Genomic DNA, 17,966 nt, shown 5'->3' with positions numbered 1-17,966 from the left:
ATCACCAGTAGTAAGAGACTAGTTGGGGAGTGAGAAGAAAAGGAGGAAGTTACTTTAATACTAAATAGAGCCCTTTGAAATGTACGGCTTCCAATGTAGACTTCTTCTGGGAACCCAACGTAACTGCAATACACACATGGGCCATGACCAGATGAGCAAAGCCGTGAGGTATGTGGTGCTGCAAACACATCTGTGGCGCCACATACTGCACATCTATGTTCTCCCTTGCAGCGCAGAAAGCTGCCCATACATGCACTGTTCCACTTTTTTCTTCTGCGGATTTTTTTGACCCCTGGATATCCACACTCACCCTTCTATACTTTTAAACTGTTTGCAGAAATGTCCATTTTGAAGTTAGAACAGAGTCTTTACAAAAAGTCTGGGCTGTTCTACCCTAGTTTAGTAGTTCATTGTGTAGCAATATAATTTGACTCACTTTCTTGGTCAGTAATATGACACTATTTAACAAAGATCACACAAATCAGTTGCCTAAACTTCTGTACTAGTGCTTTATTATTTTTTACATTTTAACAATAATCTTGGTAGGAATGTTTTGCATTCAATATTCTCTCTCGCTAATTGCCAATCAAAAGTGATCAAGGCTTATGAACTTTAAACACGTCTGTTGACTCATCTTAAAGATTTACATTTCACATTGACTTTACAACACTATGCCATTACAAAAAAACCCCCACCTTGTTCTATCTATAAACTAATCCACAATTGCATCCATCTCTCTGATCACATTTTATTTAAGACAGATAATATATTCTGAGGCATTTATAATATTTTCTGGTCAGACAATGAAAACCTCAAACTGAAGGGGCCTGTTACACAATGCTTTCAGGTTGACAGATCAAAGCAAGACCCTATACTCAACTTGATGGCATTTCTCTGTTTACCTGGATGTAACATGGTAATTTTTTTTTAACACTTCACCCAATCAATTCCCAATCTCCTTGGAATGCTCTGGATATCAGAGGGCAGAATCCTACAGATTTTGGTAAAATGAAGACATTAAAGAGTATCGGTCCAAGGACCGAGCCCTGCGGGACCCCACTGCCCACACCCTTCCAGGTCGAGACCGACCCATCCACCATGACTCTCTGGGTGCAGCCCTCTAGCCAATTTGCCACCCACCGGACTGTGTAGTTATCCACATCACAGCCTCTTAACTTGTTCACCAGTATGGGGTGGGATACTGTATTGAAGGCCTTCCTGAAGTCTAAGTATACGACATCCACCCCTCCTCCTGTGTCCAGGTGTTTCGTAACCTGGTCATAGAAAGAGACTAGATTGGTCAGGCATGATCTGCCCGCCACAAACCCGTGCTGATTTCCCCTCAGCATAATTTGCCCTGCTGGGCTCTCACAAATGTGAGCCTTGATAATTTTTTCAAAGACTTTACCAAGGATGGAGGTGAGACTGACTGGCGTATAGTTGCCCGGGTCCTCCTTCCTCCCCTTTTTGAAAATGGGGACCACGTTAGCCCTTTTCCAGTCCTCCGGGACTTGGCCCGTGCGCCACGAGCGTTCGAATATTCCCGCCAGTGGCTCTGCAATGACGTCGGCCAGTGCCTTCAGCACCCTCGGATGGAGCTCATCCAGGCCTGCCGACTTAAAGGCATCCAGTTCTTTCAAGTGACTCTGCACCACCTCAGGATCTACGTACAGAAGTCTGGCGCCTTGCTGCTGCCTCTCTACAACCCCAGTGAGAGACTTGTCGTGTCCCTCACTTAGGAACACTGAGGCAAAGAACTCGTTGAGGAGTTCAGCCTTGTCCCCCCTGTCTGTCACCAATTGTTTCTGCCCATTTAGCAGCGGTCCTATTCCTCCCTGGGCCTTCCTTTTACTCCCAATATATCTAAAAAACAATTTCTTGTTGTCTTTTACTTGGGTTGCCATCCTCAGCTCCATGGTAGCTTTGGCCCGTCTAACTGCCTCCCTACAAGCACGAGCAGAGGAGGTATATTCATCTTCAGTGATCTCACCCTGTTTCCACTTTTTATGTGCTCCCCTTTTGGCCCTTTGGCTGCCCTGGATTTCTCTGGTCAGCCATGGAAGCCTCCTGGCCCCTTTCCCTCTTTTGCCTTGCTCGGGGATCATCTTGCTTTGTGCCCAAAGGATCGTTTCCTTAAGGCACAGCCACCCTTCTTGGGCTCCCATCCCTTCAAAACTCCTACTCTGCAGTGAGTCCTTGACTAATCGTCTGAGTTCATTGAGATCACTCCCAACCCACAGCCCCCTGCTCCTGAACAACCCCCCAACCCCCTCTCCACCTCCCTACCCAGCTGCAGCCCCAACACCTCTCTAGCTCTCCTTCCTGCCTGCAGCTTCTGGGGCCTGCCTGCAGAGCACATGATGCCCTGGCCGCCAGTCACCTTCCCTTGTTGCCCCTAACCCCAAGCAGCTCCTTATGGGGCAGAGGCAGAGTAAAATCCTGGACATATTCTGATATTTTTAAAAACTGCCCAGATGGAGAGAGGAGGACTCAAAAAGAGGCCATGTCCAGGAAAACTCAGACATATGGTAACCCTAGTTAACTGAACAAAACCAGCCAGCTGCCTACTAGACAGAGCCATTGATCACTACCCGCTGAGCCTGATGATCCAGCCTGGTTTCTATCCACTTTACAGTCCATTCACCCAACCCATACTTCCTTCACTTGCTTGCATAATAATATTATTGTTATGAATATGATCTACATTTTCTGTATTGTTACTGTCCTGGATTTGTTAAATGGTTTCACTAGCCTGCATGTCCAAATTTGCATCCACACAAGTTGCGCTGAGCCAGATTAACTTCTGGTGTAAATCATCCCTCTCCTCTTTGACCAAGTTCTACCGGGAATGGATAATTTGGACTATTATCTTCACAGGATGCAACTGAACAGAATGATCCTTCAACAGGAACAACTCACCCTGGGCTGATCGGTGTTACAGGATAAACAATGTTTTAATTTGCAGCACACACTTAAACAAGAAGCAAATAAGACTGTCAAGTGCCAGCAACAGAGTATCAAATCACTACTTCTGGGAGCTAAAAAAAAAGAGTCTGCATTACATCATATCCCCTAAGCAACAAGTCCTTCTATTAACCTGTTTTTAAGAGAGACAACACTTCCTCTGATATAGCACCTACATCCCAAAATTACATTACATTTTATTGTCATAAGCCAAAATTGGATTCCATCCCAAAAACACAACACTATTTCATATCATACACTATATGAAATCATTTGTATCAGTTAAAAAAAGTCAGGAGGGCAGACTGTACTGCATGGTGTTACCTAAAGGAACATTTGATATATATAGCGAACCTGTCCAGTGTTCCCTTGGGCTCCTTTAAGGGCCTTGTTATACCTTACATGGTGAGCTCCATAAATGTTGATCGGTATCACTGTTAGCTCAAGTTTGGAACAGTCATACTTCAGGCCAGCAGGTGCTTGAAGGACTGACAGGTAAGAATCCACCCCCTTCCCATTCCAGGCTTCCCCCTGCCCCCCCCCCCAACTACCCCCAAGGCTCCCCAACTTTTTTTGTGGCTGCTTGCACTGTCTGTTCCAGGGGAGCAGGCAGGGAAGGGTTAATCTGTCTGCCTGGCCACAGCTGCTGCAGAGCAGCTACAAGTAAGTGTGGGGAGGAAGCGGGCAGTGAGTCTAATCTAGGCCAGAGAGAGTGGGAGGGCAGATGGAGTGTGTATATTAAGGTATAACCCAGCACGGCTGCACCTTAGCATAACAGAAACTAGGTACCATGAATTGGAGAGAATCCTGCCCTGGAGTGGCTTCACTTCGAGCCGCATAGAGCTTAAAACTAGTTTCAGGTGTTAATATGCAGACAATCTAGGTGTTAGGAGCTCCAGGAGCCACCTAAAATTAGTGTAACAAGGTCCTTAGAGAAGTCAGTGTTTTATTTCTCTATACGCTCCAGAGGGATGCTTTCCAAGTGGAAGGAGTTAAAAGGAGAGCCTGGACAAAGGAAGTGATCCCCACTGTCATCCAGGTATTGTCATTCCACATACAGGACAGTGTTTTTCTAACAGGTTGCCTTCCTCCTGATGTAAAGTCACTGAACATGTATTATTAGAAGCAGTTCCAGTAGACAGAAAGAAGTATATGCATGTAAAACTAATAAATCTTCCTTTCAGATCAAAGCTGACATCTAAAAGGAATCTACGTTACTTTAATCATAAAAATGCCAACAGAAATTATTTAATTGCATGCAACAGCTGTTTTGCACCCTTTTGTCAACACTATGAAATAATGTGAACAAATAAAAACAAAATGTCCTCGGAAGCCCTGGAAAACTAGCCTCTCACTGCAGCAAGGATGGGAATCTTTAACAAAGAAACAGAAGCAAAGAAGCAAAAAATGTGTTCAGAAAGAACTAACAGTATGAATATTAACTCTGGAGCAATGTTATAGATTTTATATCTGAGCAGAGAGTTCTACAAAGAGCATTTAGTGAGCTTTCAGTCAGGAATGTTTCATAGATTGACTGAAAAATCAGAATCAACAGATGGAGGCAGACAGAGACGTGGGCTGCTGTGAAACTGGCACAAGCCCACTGGCTTCACTCAGAGTCTGTAAGCTCACAGAAATAATGAGGTATTGTAGCTTCAAATTCTTCTGACTCTCTCTCTGTCTTAACGAGACAAGACCTTGAGAATGATAAATGTTTTGGATCAGCTACGGTTTGTAAGAGCTTCCAGATTACATTCTTAGTTTAACCCAAATAGGTACACGTGGTAGCCTGAATAAAACTGAATGAGAGGTCAATCAGCCTCTGAATTTTCTGTTTCTTCCTCCTCCAAATGAGCCAGTCTCAGTGATCTTCCTGTTGACTCTGTTCCTCTTTGCCTAAGCAATATGAATTAAATACAGCAGGGCAGGGGTGAACAAAATACAACACACCAGATGACTGGATCTGGCCCATAGCTGCCCCCATGATGCTCTCCATAGGGCCATGTCCTGCTTGCGCACACCGGGACAGCATGCACTGGGCCAGTGCTCACTGGCTCAAGCCTCAGCCAGCATGCAGCTTCTGCTGGGGCTGTTCCTGGTACGGCAGCAGCCAGGTGATGCTCTGCACTTCCCACCACCAGCAGCAGCTCCTGCTTTTGATCTTGCCCCTGCTGTGATGCACTGCATTGTGCCACACCACTCCAGGCAATCAGTTTCAGCTAGGCAGCTCCTACCCCAGCACGCAAGGCTCCAGCTTCAGGTTCCAGCGAAAGGCGGCCAGGGCTTGGAGCTGGATCCCTGCACGCCTGCCAGGAGTGAGAGGAGCTGCTGCTGGAGGCAGGAGGTGCAGAGCAGCACCCAGCAGGCTGCAGCCACACTGGGAACAGCCCTCCAGAAGCTGCTTCTGCCCCTGCCACATGGCATCACACCATTCTGGGTGGGCAGGTGAGCAGCTTCAGCCAGGTGGCTCCTGCTTCAGCTCTACAGCTCTGGTTTCAGCTCCTGGCTACTTTCCTGGAAGCTGAAGCCAGAACCCTGTGCACTAGTGCAAGTGCCTGGCTGAAGCTGCACACTGGGATGGCACGGAGTGGTGCTGCAGGGGCAAAATCAGGAACAGAAACCGTCACTGGAAGCAGGGGGTGCAGAGCAGCACCTGGCCAGGCTGTGGGCACCAGACAGAGTGCAGCATGGTCTGCCCTAGTGCAAGCAGGTGGGGCTCAGCCCCATGTGGAGTGCTGCAGGGTCAGCACGGACCACACCACATGGGGAAGCTCTGCTGCACATACTCTGCAACCACAGCAGGCTCCCAGGACTTAGTGCCAGGGCAGCACCTACACACACACACACACACACCCCCTCTCTACACACATCCCACAGCCCAGGAGGCAGGGGCATGTGATCTCAGCCTTGGCTGCTTTTCCCACTCCTGAATATTGCTCCCCACCTCCCCACAGCCCCATAGGGAGTTCTGGTGAGCTGTTGCCAGGGGGGAGGAGAGGTGTTGACCTATCCCATAACAGCTCATCAAAACTCCCTATGTGGCCCTTTAGCCCTTATAATTAATTGCCCGCTCCTGGAGTAGGGACTACAACCATGACTGCTTCCATAGCCAACAAGTACCCCCACCACCTAGAGTCATTTTGACTCTCAGCTTGGCCTAATTAATATTCTACATACAAAAGGCAATGGGTTTATGTTTATGAGAGTAACAGAGGGATTTGACTAAGGATATATCATATAGCCTGACAGGTACTCTTCTGGTTGATGGAAGACCTCAGTTCAAATATCTATACTCCGAATCAGTCAGGGACAGGATATGAATCTCAATCTCCCACTTCCTGGATGAGATGTGGGAGCCACTGGGGGTTTAGGTGAAGGCAGGCACCACCACCTTGGTTTTGTGAATGATCTTTTTTCCCCCTTGTAAATCCAGTCTCCACAAAATCTAAATAGTTTCAAATGAGCAGTTTTGAAAATTTCAAAGTTGAGCTCTCAGTTCACAAACTCATGGGGAAATCAAGAGATAGTTTCAGTTGACCAGAAGCTAAGCTTTAGAAAATAAAATATTAACTGGAAAAAATTTGCCCAATCCTAATTGTAATCACTCACATCCTGAAAATTGCTCGGGGGGGGGAGGAGGGGGCAGTGGGGATTCAAATCTTCTTCTACAAACATTGACTGTTTATGCTTCACACATCAATAGAAGACTGAATAATTACAAAAAACAGGCGTAGGAAAACTAACAAATATGACATTCAAGTGCTTGAAGGCAGGGTAGAGATGCACCATAGACCTCTGCAGATGTTATTTCCATCACACAACAAGTAATGTTGCTTGATGGAAACTGTCACTCCATGTGACCTGCTTTCCATTCATAGAGAAAGCTAGAGGGGGAAAATGGGGCCCTGGGAACATGCTCTGCCAGCACTTGCCAGCAAGGGGAGCTGCTCGCAGGAGCTGTTATCCCCCTCCTCCTTCCTCCCAAACACTTCAGCTTTGCTGCTTTAAGAGGCGAGTTTTGACCTTGCTAGCTGAGCTCCTCGTGGGTGAAGGAGCTGCTTCCCTACCCTCACACATAGCAGGGGAGGCCTGTGCGAAGGGCAGTGGGGAGCAGGAGCAGCAGGGCTCATATTCTCCCAAACACTGTATGAAGTGCTTCCATGATTGTGCTTTTCCCGTCTCCCCACCACATTCCTGTTGTGTGCAAGTAAAGCATAAAGATGTGCCTTACAGATTAACTAAATCAGAGAAGAATGAGCTTTCATGAGTTGGAGCTAAAGCAGTCATGGACTCACAAAAGCTTATGCATCTCCAATTCATTTGGTCTATAAGGTGTATCTCTATCCCGCCTTCAAGTAAAGCATGTCAGGTTGAGGTTTACATGCTGGCACTCACAGAGGTGATAAATGGCTCCTTAAAGCAACAGCCTTGAAGGCTGGGAGGGGAAAGGGAAGAGGGGTGCTGAGTTATGTCATCTCCCACTGAGACACCATGGGGCAGTAGAGTTCAGCAGGAGGCAGAGTCTCCTTCAGGAAGGGGGAGCAGGGGCAGAGAGAGCAAGCACAAGGGAGAGAGAGAAGGGACAAGTGCATGCACAAGGGTGAAAACAGTCTACCCTGGGAGGCTGGAAGACCTGGCCAAACCACTATCATCCTATGTGTAAAATACTACCCATTCGAATTAAAGCACGATACAGATGAGATGCACAGTTATGCTATATTTAATACGCAACAGCTCTGCATCTAAACCACCATTAACGTAACTCATTATCAGGTGATAACTTCCTTGAACACATGGCATGTTACAATTTACTGCTCCGTTAACACATTAATCACTTTTTAAATGTAACATCTGCCAGGGGGCCTTACAGACTAACTCAGCAGTGGGCAATTATTTGAGTCCAAGGGCCACATATGCTGTTTTGGTGAGTTTTCATGGGCCGGGTCAGCACCCCCCACATGTAACAACTCACCAAAACTCCCTACGTGAGATGCGCACCCCCACACCCCCGGCAGTGGTGGTCAGGAGTGGAATGGGTGGGGGAGGCTGGGCTTACAGGGCAGGGGCACAGGGCAGTGAGAGCGGGGCTGGGTCAGCTGTGATCCACTGCCCACTGCACGTCCCTGCGACAGGTGTGGGTTCCACAGGCAGGGGCACATACGGAGCGGACTGCAGCTCCACCCCATCCCAGCTCCACGCTGCCACCACCCCACAACCCTGGCTCTGGCCCCGGGTACAGCTCCCCACCCACCTGCACACCCTGCCCACACAGCTCACCGGAGCTCCATCCAGGCTGGGATCTTGAGGCAGTGACAGCGTGGGGCTGAGGCAGAGCTGCCAGGCCTCACTGGGAGGCCACAACACCCATGAGGGGGAGAGAAGGGTTGCAAGCCCTGTGGAGGCGGCTTGGGAGGAACTTAACTTCCCTCCTCCTTCCCTTCTCCAGCCTAGGATGCATGGCAAGCAGGTGGGGGAGGGAGAGGGGCAGACTCAGCAGCCAGGGCCAGGGGAGGCAGGCTGTGCTGTGGCAACCCTCCGTACCATGCCAGCTCATCCTGGGATGCTCATGCAGCAGCAGCAGGCCCCAACCCCACGTGGAGCAGAGCAGAGTAGCGCAGGGGCACAGGCAGCAACAGGAGCCCCTGTAAGGGTGGACACCAGCCCCAGCCCCAGATGAAGGGGACTGACCACAAGCAGTCTCCATCGAGACTGGCCCCCAACCTCAAACGCAGCACCCTCACTGGAGCTTGTACCACTGCTGCTGCCCCTGCACCGCTCTGCTCCACGCTGCTTTGCCCCACACTGAGCCAGTGGGGCTGGGGACTGCTGCCACCACCCAGGCATCCCAGGGCAAGTTGTGGGCTGGCACAGGACATGGGTGTTGCAGAGCCAAGAGACCTGCAATGAACCAGGCAAAAATCAGTTCACAGGCTGGATCCAGCCGAAGTGCTGCATTTTGCCAATCTCTGGACTAACTGCATCAGAGATGCATATGCTTTCATAAGCCAGAGCTCACTTCATTAAATGCCATGCTTCATCAGATCACAGCATCTATTAACATGATCTCTGGCTCATGAAAGCTTATGCATCACTGATGCAGTTAGTCTATAAGGTGCATGTCACCTTGCCTTCTGCCCGACTTCAGACTAACATGGCTAACTACCTCTTCTCAATTCAAGTTCTTGTAATTAACTCTGCTGTTTGTTTCTTGAATAGTTATGCCATGTTAAAATGAAACACATTTATATTTTCCATAGATGTAAAGATTCCATTCCAATTCCCTCATTTTTATTACTGCTTTGCAAATATTTGTTTAATTTACTTAGCACAAAGACTCCAGGCAATTTCAGTTGCTCAGATCATTGGCTTTCCATATATTTCTATATATGAAAACAAATACATATACAGAGATAGACACACATACATGTATCATATTTACTCAATTCAAAATGAGTTTTTCCCTATTTAATATGGGGGAAAAGAAATCTCATTCTTTGAGATCTGAGTATGACCCAGGACAGATGGATTCTCCAACTTGAGCTCCAACCTTGACCCGGAGGAGACCACATGGTGTGAGGGAAGGAGCACAGGGCAGACAGAGGGTGGAGCACATGAGAGCTCTGCCCCTGCCACTGCTTTCCCCACTGCAGTGGTGGGGGAATAAATTTAAATTGATTCCCCAAAAACTAAATTCTATAGGTGGAGAATTATAACAAATGTTCCATGTATAGAATCTTAATCTTGGGGGGGTCATCTTAAATTCCAAGTAATCTTGGATTCAGGTAAATGCAGTATACAAACCTTTTTGTTTGTTTGTTTCATGTTATTTCTTTTGCAGTAAAAGCTTTAACAAACAGGTGTCTCAGCAACCTGCACATTGCTCTGCTGTGTAGGAGGTCAGATTATAAACAGCAGGGAAGGCAGAGAGGTCAAAATATACTTCCCCAGGGCTGATGCAATCTGCTGGAGAAAATGAATCACTCCTACAGAAAATTCCCAATGACTGATTTTTATTTTTTTTTTAAAGGAATGACAGAGGTGGTGACTACAAAGAAAACCTATCACTTGATAACCAGAGTCTGACATTCAGTAACATTTTGTCTCTACAATGCAAGGGACTAGGCAGGAAAAAGCCTTCACAATGACAATGATACGAGTTACAAAGATGTAAATATAGACACAGACAAGCCACCTGCCATCAAAGCTTTACAAATAAAATAGTTTTTCAAAAGGGTTCATTTATAGTAATTTCTGCCTCACTACTGGCCAGAGAAAGGTGGTTAGCTGAAGTCAGGCAGAAAACAGGATGGAGGCACCTTAGAGATTTACTGGCCAGAGTAAAATTATCAGCAGCTGATCCTATAGGATAACAACACAGTGAGGTACTTTTCATTTTCAAATCACTTTATAAGACTAATATTCTGCACTTGTCAGTAAGAAAAGTAATTATCTATTTTTTTCTTAACTAATGTAGAAGCTGCAGCAGAAAGTTTAAAGCATGCATAAGGCAAAGAATTTTCTGATTTTTTTGATGCTTACAAACTGGGCTTGATTTTCAGAAGTGCTCAACATCTACAGATGCTGCTGACTTCAAAAGAAAGCAATAGGTGCTTGGGACCTCTGAAGAGCACACACTCATCAGACACCAAGAATAGTGGGTGTCCAAATTCAGAAGTCATTTTTGAAAACTGTGATCTAGATGACTCACTTCACACCATCCAGCTGAGCAGCATCACAGCCAGGATTAGAATCAAGAAATCTATAGCACCCAAATGTATAGTCATCCAGCCTGTCCCCTTCCTATGTGTCCTCTCTATGTAAAATAAGGATGAGGAGATAAACCCATTAAGATTACTTATTATATCGAAGCAGTGTTTTCTTTTGTTCTCATATGAACTGAATGAGGGGAGCAGAAGCCAAATGCTAGTACACAATAATTTGAAGTGATAGACTTTTTCATAAAGCCCAATTTAGAACCACTTTTCCATTTCAGAGTAAATACGTCTACACTGACTGCTTTCTGAATCAGTAAAGCAAATAAAATATACCTTTTTATCCGTTAGTGCTGAGAATATGGTACAATACTCTTGTAATTTCTTATTATAATAGCATATATGGAGATTAACACAGGTTGTGAATTTATCCCCGAGGAAAAATTAATCTGGTGAATGGACACATACATTTATTAGACTGAATACTCCAGGTAATGCTGGCCTAGAATATCAAGCCAACAAGCTGAATGATAGCCCTAACATAATTATGTAATTAATTAGCTCCATAATTTTTGTTTTATGACACCAAGTTTTATATGCCAATAGTTGATTTAATGGTATTTTAAATTGAACTAAGGCCCCTGAGAGAGATGCTGCTTACTGTATCACAAATCTAGTTTTCAGATTTTTTTATTTCAAAGATGACCTAATAAAAGTTGCTTTATAATTAAATCCATTCTAACGACTTTTCCTTTGTGATTTTTTTAATTCTTTCTCGCTCTTTAAAATCACACAAAGATTCAGATCAGAAAACACTTGCCACCATAATTAAGCCCCAAGACAACTCTTCTCCCCTGTGCAACAATGAACCTGGTCTAAGATTTCCTGCAGAGTTTTACTAGCATCCCCCAGAGGTATAAAGATGGAACTGCAACTTTTTTTCCCCTTCATGACACTGAATTAAATCAATATATAGAATTATCTTGTATGCATAACTGTCAAGTGTAAAACAAGCAAACAAACAAAAAAGCACACCCAAACAATTTTTATTTAATGCAATTATCTTAAAGATCTTCTGGCAGCACAGTGACATTTTTCTCAAATAAAACCTTGCAATCTCAGAGTGATATTTATGCTGCTTGTTAAGATTTATCTGGGTGATGTGATATTTGATGTTATTTCAGTTCACAGAAGACCAAACCAGTCACTCCTATTAAAGCAAAAAAACTATCCACAGGACTTGGGGAAACACTGAGCAACTGGTAAAAATGGCATAGGTCCCCTGAAAGGTATGAACATGCATACTTGCTGGAACTCAGCAGTGTACCAGGCACCTGATCTAGTGCTCAGTGAATTAATAGCTTCCTACTGCATGCAACAGGCTGCATCATGCACTAAGGATGTATATGCTGCTTTCTGCTACCTAATGCAGAAGGAAAGTAGAATCATGCATTTTCTTCCTTCCTGAAGCAGTCTTTTCACTTAGGACTACCTACGTCATGCACCCATGCAGCGCATGGCCCAAATTCATGCCAAGATAATATATTTAGCATACATGTAAATGGTAAAATATAAAATATCAGTTGCAAGATTATACTCTTATCAAAAATCCAAACAGAAGGTAATAGGAAGAATCACGTTAAAAGCCTTTAAAATGTGAAGGATGCATTTACATAAAAATGGATACCTGTATTCCACTAGAACAGAAAGAGAATAGATCTTGGTGGACAGAGCTGCTGTAAAATAACTCCATTTTCAACTGCTGATTGTTAGTTTTATAGTACCCTAAATTGACATGGTATTTTACAAAAAAACTAACAGAGCAAAACTTTTGGAGAGTTATAATAGATGACCTTGATACCACAAGACAACTAAAGTGCTCAACATTACAAGGATAATGTAGTGAAACGGGTTCAAAGAATATAATTTTTGTGCAGGAACTATCATTTTCTGCTTCATTTCTACTTTCTAGATATTACTGTAATAACAGAAATGCATGAAATCTAACAGGAATTTATAGACCTGCATCTGTTTTTCTCTTTTAATGCATAAGAAGAATTTTGAAGTGTATTTTAAATAGCTGATTCTGGAATAGAAAAAAAGTTAAAAAATCATTGTCATCTTACCATTTGCTGTATTCTTTTTGAAGTTATCAAGAAATTCTTCCAGGAGCTGTGACTGATTAGGAGGGGGTAATAGATTTTTGGGGTCCCTGGAAAGGTAACCATCTGACCACGAAGTACATAATGCTTGCTTACTGGGATAATGACTTGTTCTCAGAGTTAGCATTACACTTCTCTCAGAGAACAGTAACTCCATCTGTCTGAGGTCAAGGTCTGACACAGCTTCCCCATTTATAATCAAGATTTCATTGCCTACGCGTAGCCCTGGCGGCATAAGGAGGGAAAGAGAGACAAGAAAGGAAATACAAAAGCATTAGTGAATATAGCTGTAAAACAAAGCATATTGTACTTTGATGATTATTTTTTCTTAATACAAGTGATGTAATCCTGTAGTCATCCTACTGGAGATAACAGGACTTCTGTAAGCGCCATGCCTGTAAGACTGGGGCTACATGTACTTTGTTATTTCTAATATGTGCTATTATGACATAGCTGTTGCACTCTATTCCAAAGCTAAAATAAGACAACTCTGAGTCATCTCCCAACAAGAATCATTAAGACTTGCACAACATTTTACAAGACTAGTGCATCCTGAAAAGTATGTAGGCAAAAAATCTTTTATTTTGAGATCCCTGTCTGGGAAAACCAAGGAGCTAATCAAGCTTATTAAATCCTTCTTGGGAAAAGCTACAATGGGGAAGTCTAACAGGTAAGGATTTCATGAGCAATTTCAGCAAATTGAGATAGCAGCAACAGATGCATTTCAGAATTGGTAATAACCAGGGGGCCACTGTGCTCCATCTGACTAAAGTGCCAGTTCTGTCCCTCCCTTTCAGGTAGAGAGATAAAGAGCTATGTTAGTATGAAGTCAAGCAAAGGCAGAGCAGGTTGGCACCTTAGAGAGTGTTCAGAGTGGTTTCATACAGTTCACCTAGTTCATTGCATTCACAGCATCCAACTAGATGTTGCCATGAATGCTTCTGCCCTCTCAACCAATTAATCTCAAAGATGCCACCCTGCCCTGCTTTCTGCCCTCCTTTCAGGTGAGGAGGGTCCCAGACAGCAGAACAAATGAGGTTCCACTATGCAAAGAGAAGAATAAGGATCTTGAGAGTCTGATGAAGTGATAACACCACCCCTGAACACCACAGAACAGATTGCTGCCAGCGCTTCTAGCAACACCATGGATGGCACAGTTCTTTTTTGTTGCTTCACCATTGCTTGCAAAGTAAAGACCAAGGATCTTGGGACATTTTTACACATGGAAACACCGCAGCGCCAGACACTTTGAAGAGCACCCAGCACTGTGATGCTTGCAGTTGTATAAGCAACAAAATGTTGCTTCAAAAGTCAGCTTTTGAACTAAAACGTATCGGAGGTGCTTTAGTTCAAAAGCGCACCACTGCTATTTTCTTCACACTGATGCACATTTTGCCACACAACTGCACATGGCACAGCATGGTACACATCAGCTCACATGCAGAGCAGACTATTAAATCGAGTGAAGCAGTGGATCTCTGGCAGGTTGTGGGATGAAAAAGTATGTGTATAAATGCCCTTGGAGGCTAAGCATAACAATGATGTAGACAGTATGAGGATATGTTCAAACACATCTTCCAACAACTTTAAACAAAGGAGGGGAAACTGTTACTTGGGAGCTTTTATCAATTCTTATGATCTAGCTTAGGGGCGGGCAATTATTTTGGGCAGAGGGCCACTTACTGAGTTTGGCAAGCCATCAAGGGCCACATGACAGGCAGCCAGGGACAGATAATTATTAATTTTCTAAATTTTTTTAGAGGCCCTACGGGCCGGATAGAATGGCCTGGCAGGCCACATCCGACCCCCGGGCTGCATTTTGCCCACCCCTGATCTAGCTGTTACTTAAACCTAGTCACCTTAATACTGACCCTGAATAAAATAAGGTTAAAGTTGCAGTGATTTTGATGCACTTGAATTGCCACAAAATCATCCAGATGCAACAGTGGCATCATAACAGCTTATACTGATATCATTTGTTATAGGTAATTTTATAGCTGCCTATACCCCAGTGTGGAAAATTTCTGCATTCTACTCCTATGCCAATTCCTGTTTTGCCAAGTTACCTGTTCTGAAAGCTGGGAGAAAAATTTCCCTCAGGTGCAAACAAGAAATCTCCTTTCTTCATCTCTAGTTCATCTATCCCTCAGCCACTTTATATAAAATATCTTTTATAACATTTTATACCTCCAAGGTGTCCAAAAAAGGAAACAAAAGATAGTAGAAACATAGAAACTTTTACAAACAATACTTAAGGTCTCTTACAGTTCTGTTATTTAATGGAAGCTTGTTTAATACATGTATGATACAAACCTTCCCTGTAAGCCAGTCCATCTGGGAGGACATCACTTATAAATATACGAGTCAGATGTTGGTTTTCGTCAACTTGAGCTGTGACTGCAAAACCTGAAGTGAAAACAAACAAAAAAAGAGCTTTATTTTCAAAACTGTTAATTTTTTCAAAACAAGGACCAAGAGAATTTTGCTAATATCATGCATTTCTCATTTAGTTTTGCATGTTTAGTAGACTTAATCTACATAATCAGAGTTGACACTCACTGCCAATAAGTAAGTACATACATGTGCTAAGACTAATTCTCGAAAGAAGTGTTCTTATATTAATTAAATTTCACTATTTACTGAGAATGAGATGACAAAATTTTTTACTATGGAAAAACCACCACTATGCACTATAAAGGTTTAATTAGATTATTTTGGGGCATGTCAACCCCATTTCTGTAATACAGATGACCGGAACTACAAAACACTGAGATGAAAATTGTAAGGGTTTTGCACCATTGTTGTGGGAAAATGAGAGCAAAATGTGCCTGAAGGTCTCATTTTTGTATATTAATAAATCTATGTGTATATAGGCAATATATTTAAAGCAAGCCCTCATTATGATGGATGCCCATCTCATTATGATCAGTACTGAAAAAGCCCAAGAAATCCTTGTCTAAGGTGATGATTTTCAACAGCTGCTCCCTTCTTATTGCTGATAAAGATAAACTAAAAGGGTGGATAGGTTTAAAAGTAAGCAGGAAGGGAAAGTAATTTTTCTTTCAGTGAAGTTGAGAGAATTCTATTGTATTCCTTTCAAAATATGTTTATAGTCTCAGAAACCACAAAAAATGGAAGCTGAATTCAAGATAACTAGTAAACCTCTTTAGAAACCAAGTGAACATGTTCAAGAAGGCCAAAGCCATGCTTGACAAATGGGTAACTAAAAAATGCTGCAGGTTCATCCATATGAACCCATGCTATAGTTCATATTTCATTTTCCTAGTTCTTCTTCTTCCTTTCCTTTTCTTTTTTTCCTATACTATTTGCTCTCCTCTTAGTACATACTGGGTGCATCTACAAGTGCCATTAAGGTGCCATGACTAAGTCCGGTGTAGCATGAACAAGAGTTTATCATGGTGCCTTAATGATACACGCAAATGTTCAAACTGCTAAGGTTCAGGGCACATATGTACACAACACTGTGCCCAGGACTGCTGCATTTTGACCCCGGGTGGAGCTGCCCTATACTGGCAGGGGCCCCAGAGAGTCAGCTAGGGGGTCCAGATCCAGGTGTCAGGTGGCAGATGGGCTGGCTGGGGCACAATGTATAATCAAGTCAGCATTTACACATGCATTTAGGCACAGTTATTTTCACCACCATAAGATAGTACTGTCCCCAAAAGAACTGTTCCATGGCAGCAAAAATTAGTTTGCTGAAGTCTAATGGCTTTCAATGTGTAGATTACAATGCTTTACATTGAAGCAAATTAGCCTACTGCGCAGTTAAACACGTGTAGATAAACCTGCTCATCTTTTGTCTTTATCTTTAAACCCCTCCTTGGGCTAAATTATGTAACCCTTGCCAAGACAAAATTCCCAAGTGGTTGGGGGTAACACTTTGAGCAAGGACTGCAAGATTTGAACTATTGTTTATTTAGGGAAGACAGAGGAAGACAGAAAAGTAGGAAGAGAAACAGCACCTGACCTGAAGGAGACTACAAACCAAGGGGTGACATCCAACTCTCATTAAAGTCAATGGAAAGACTCCCACTGACTGCTGCAAGCAAATGCAATTTCCCTTTTTCTCTCCTATAGCATCATTATCTTGCCATCCTTTTTTCTTTAGGGCTTTGCTCACTTTTTCTTCTTTTCACAATGAACACACACATGGATACTCATAGGTGTTAACAGGCCAGTTAAAATATCTATCAAGTGACAGTTGACTGGCACAGATTCAACAAAGATTTTACTGCCAAAGCAGAACTTGGTCTTTAAGAGGGGGCTGTCTGATTTTATTTAGTTCAGAAAGAATAAGTTGTTCTCTAACTATTTAAAATGCCTAATTGGCTGATCTGTGTAGTAACAAGTGGAAGTCTTTCACCTGTTCTTCCACAGGGAATAAAAAAAATATAATGGTTCACATAAAATGAAGAGTAAGTCTTCAACTTTCCTTACAGTGCTAATTTGTGCATTTTCCAGACTCAACATGTTGAGCCATCTATTGTAGCCCAAAAGATATTAAGAAAGAGAAAGCTCCTGAAAAAAAAAAAAAAAAAAAAATCAAACACTGAAAAAGAATAGGAAAATAAGAGAAAAAAATGGAAAGGATTTTAAATTAGGCTTACCAAAATCATTTATATTCTCAATCTTTGTAAGATTCACATGATAAACATTTAATGGAAATATTTCTATTTCATCGTATATCTGTTAGAGAAAAAACATGTTGTTACAGTATGACCCTGTAGGACTGCATAGCCTCAAAACATCAATGATTACTTTACAGAAAAACTTATGAGCTGTTTTATGAAATAATCCACTCATAAAGGCAAATTTTTTCACCTTTACTCATAGTAAAGAATTTTATTTTTCTAGCAATATCACTGAAACAGTGGGACTAACTATATAGTAAAGTATTACTATATTTTATCACCTATAATATGTACCTTTTTAACTGAAAAAAGCAGAGGCTCCTGCTGAATCAGCAGGGTGGGCCCTCAGCTGACTCCACAGATGCTGCTTCTGACTAGAGATCAGGCCCTCAGCTGACTTGGCAGGCGTTGCTGACTCAGTTCAGCCGCTATATCTATGACATCCTTGCAACTAGGGGGCTAACAGAGCAGCTACA

General features: G+C 43.2%; 1 protein-coding gene across 8 annotated transcripts in view; it reads right to left on the bottom strand.

Moving 5' to 3' along the window:
* The window catches only part of TIAM2 (TIAM Rac1 associated GEF 2), a 273,941-nt gene that overhangs the window by 71,864 nt on the left and 184,111 nt on the right, over nucleotides 1-17,966 (bottom strand). For all 8 annotated transcript variants that reach the window (XM_019479734.2, XM_019479735.2, XM_019479733.2 and 5 more), the window contains 3 exons: nucleotides 17,467-17,545; nucleotides 15,152-15,244; nucleotides 12,803-13,063 (listed from right to left, as the gene is read on the bottom strand). In XM_019479734.2, the coding sequence (XP_019335279.1) occupies nucleotides 12,803-13,063; nucleotides 15,152-15,244; nucleotides 17,467-17,545 (433 nt within the window). The remainder of the gene's footprint in view (nucleotides 1-12,802; nucleotides 13,064-15,151; nucleotides 15,245-17,466; nucleotides 17,546-17,966) is intronic.

This window comes from Alligator mississippiensis, chromosome 1, assembly GCF_030867095.1.
Source record: "Alligator mississippiensis isolate rAllMis1 chromosome 1, rAllMis1, whole genome shotgun sequence".
Lineage (NCBI taxonomy): Eukaryota > Metazoa > Chordata > Crocodylia > Alligatoridae > Alligator > Alligator mississippiensis.
The sequence above is the reverse complement of the archived record's forward strand: the minus strand, read 5'-3'. Positions and strand labels throughout refer to the sequence as shown.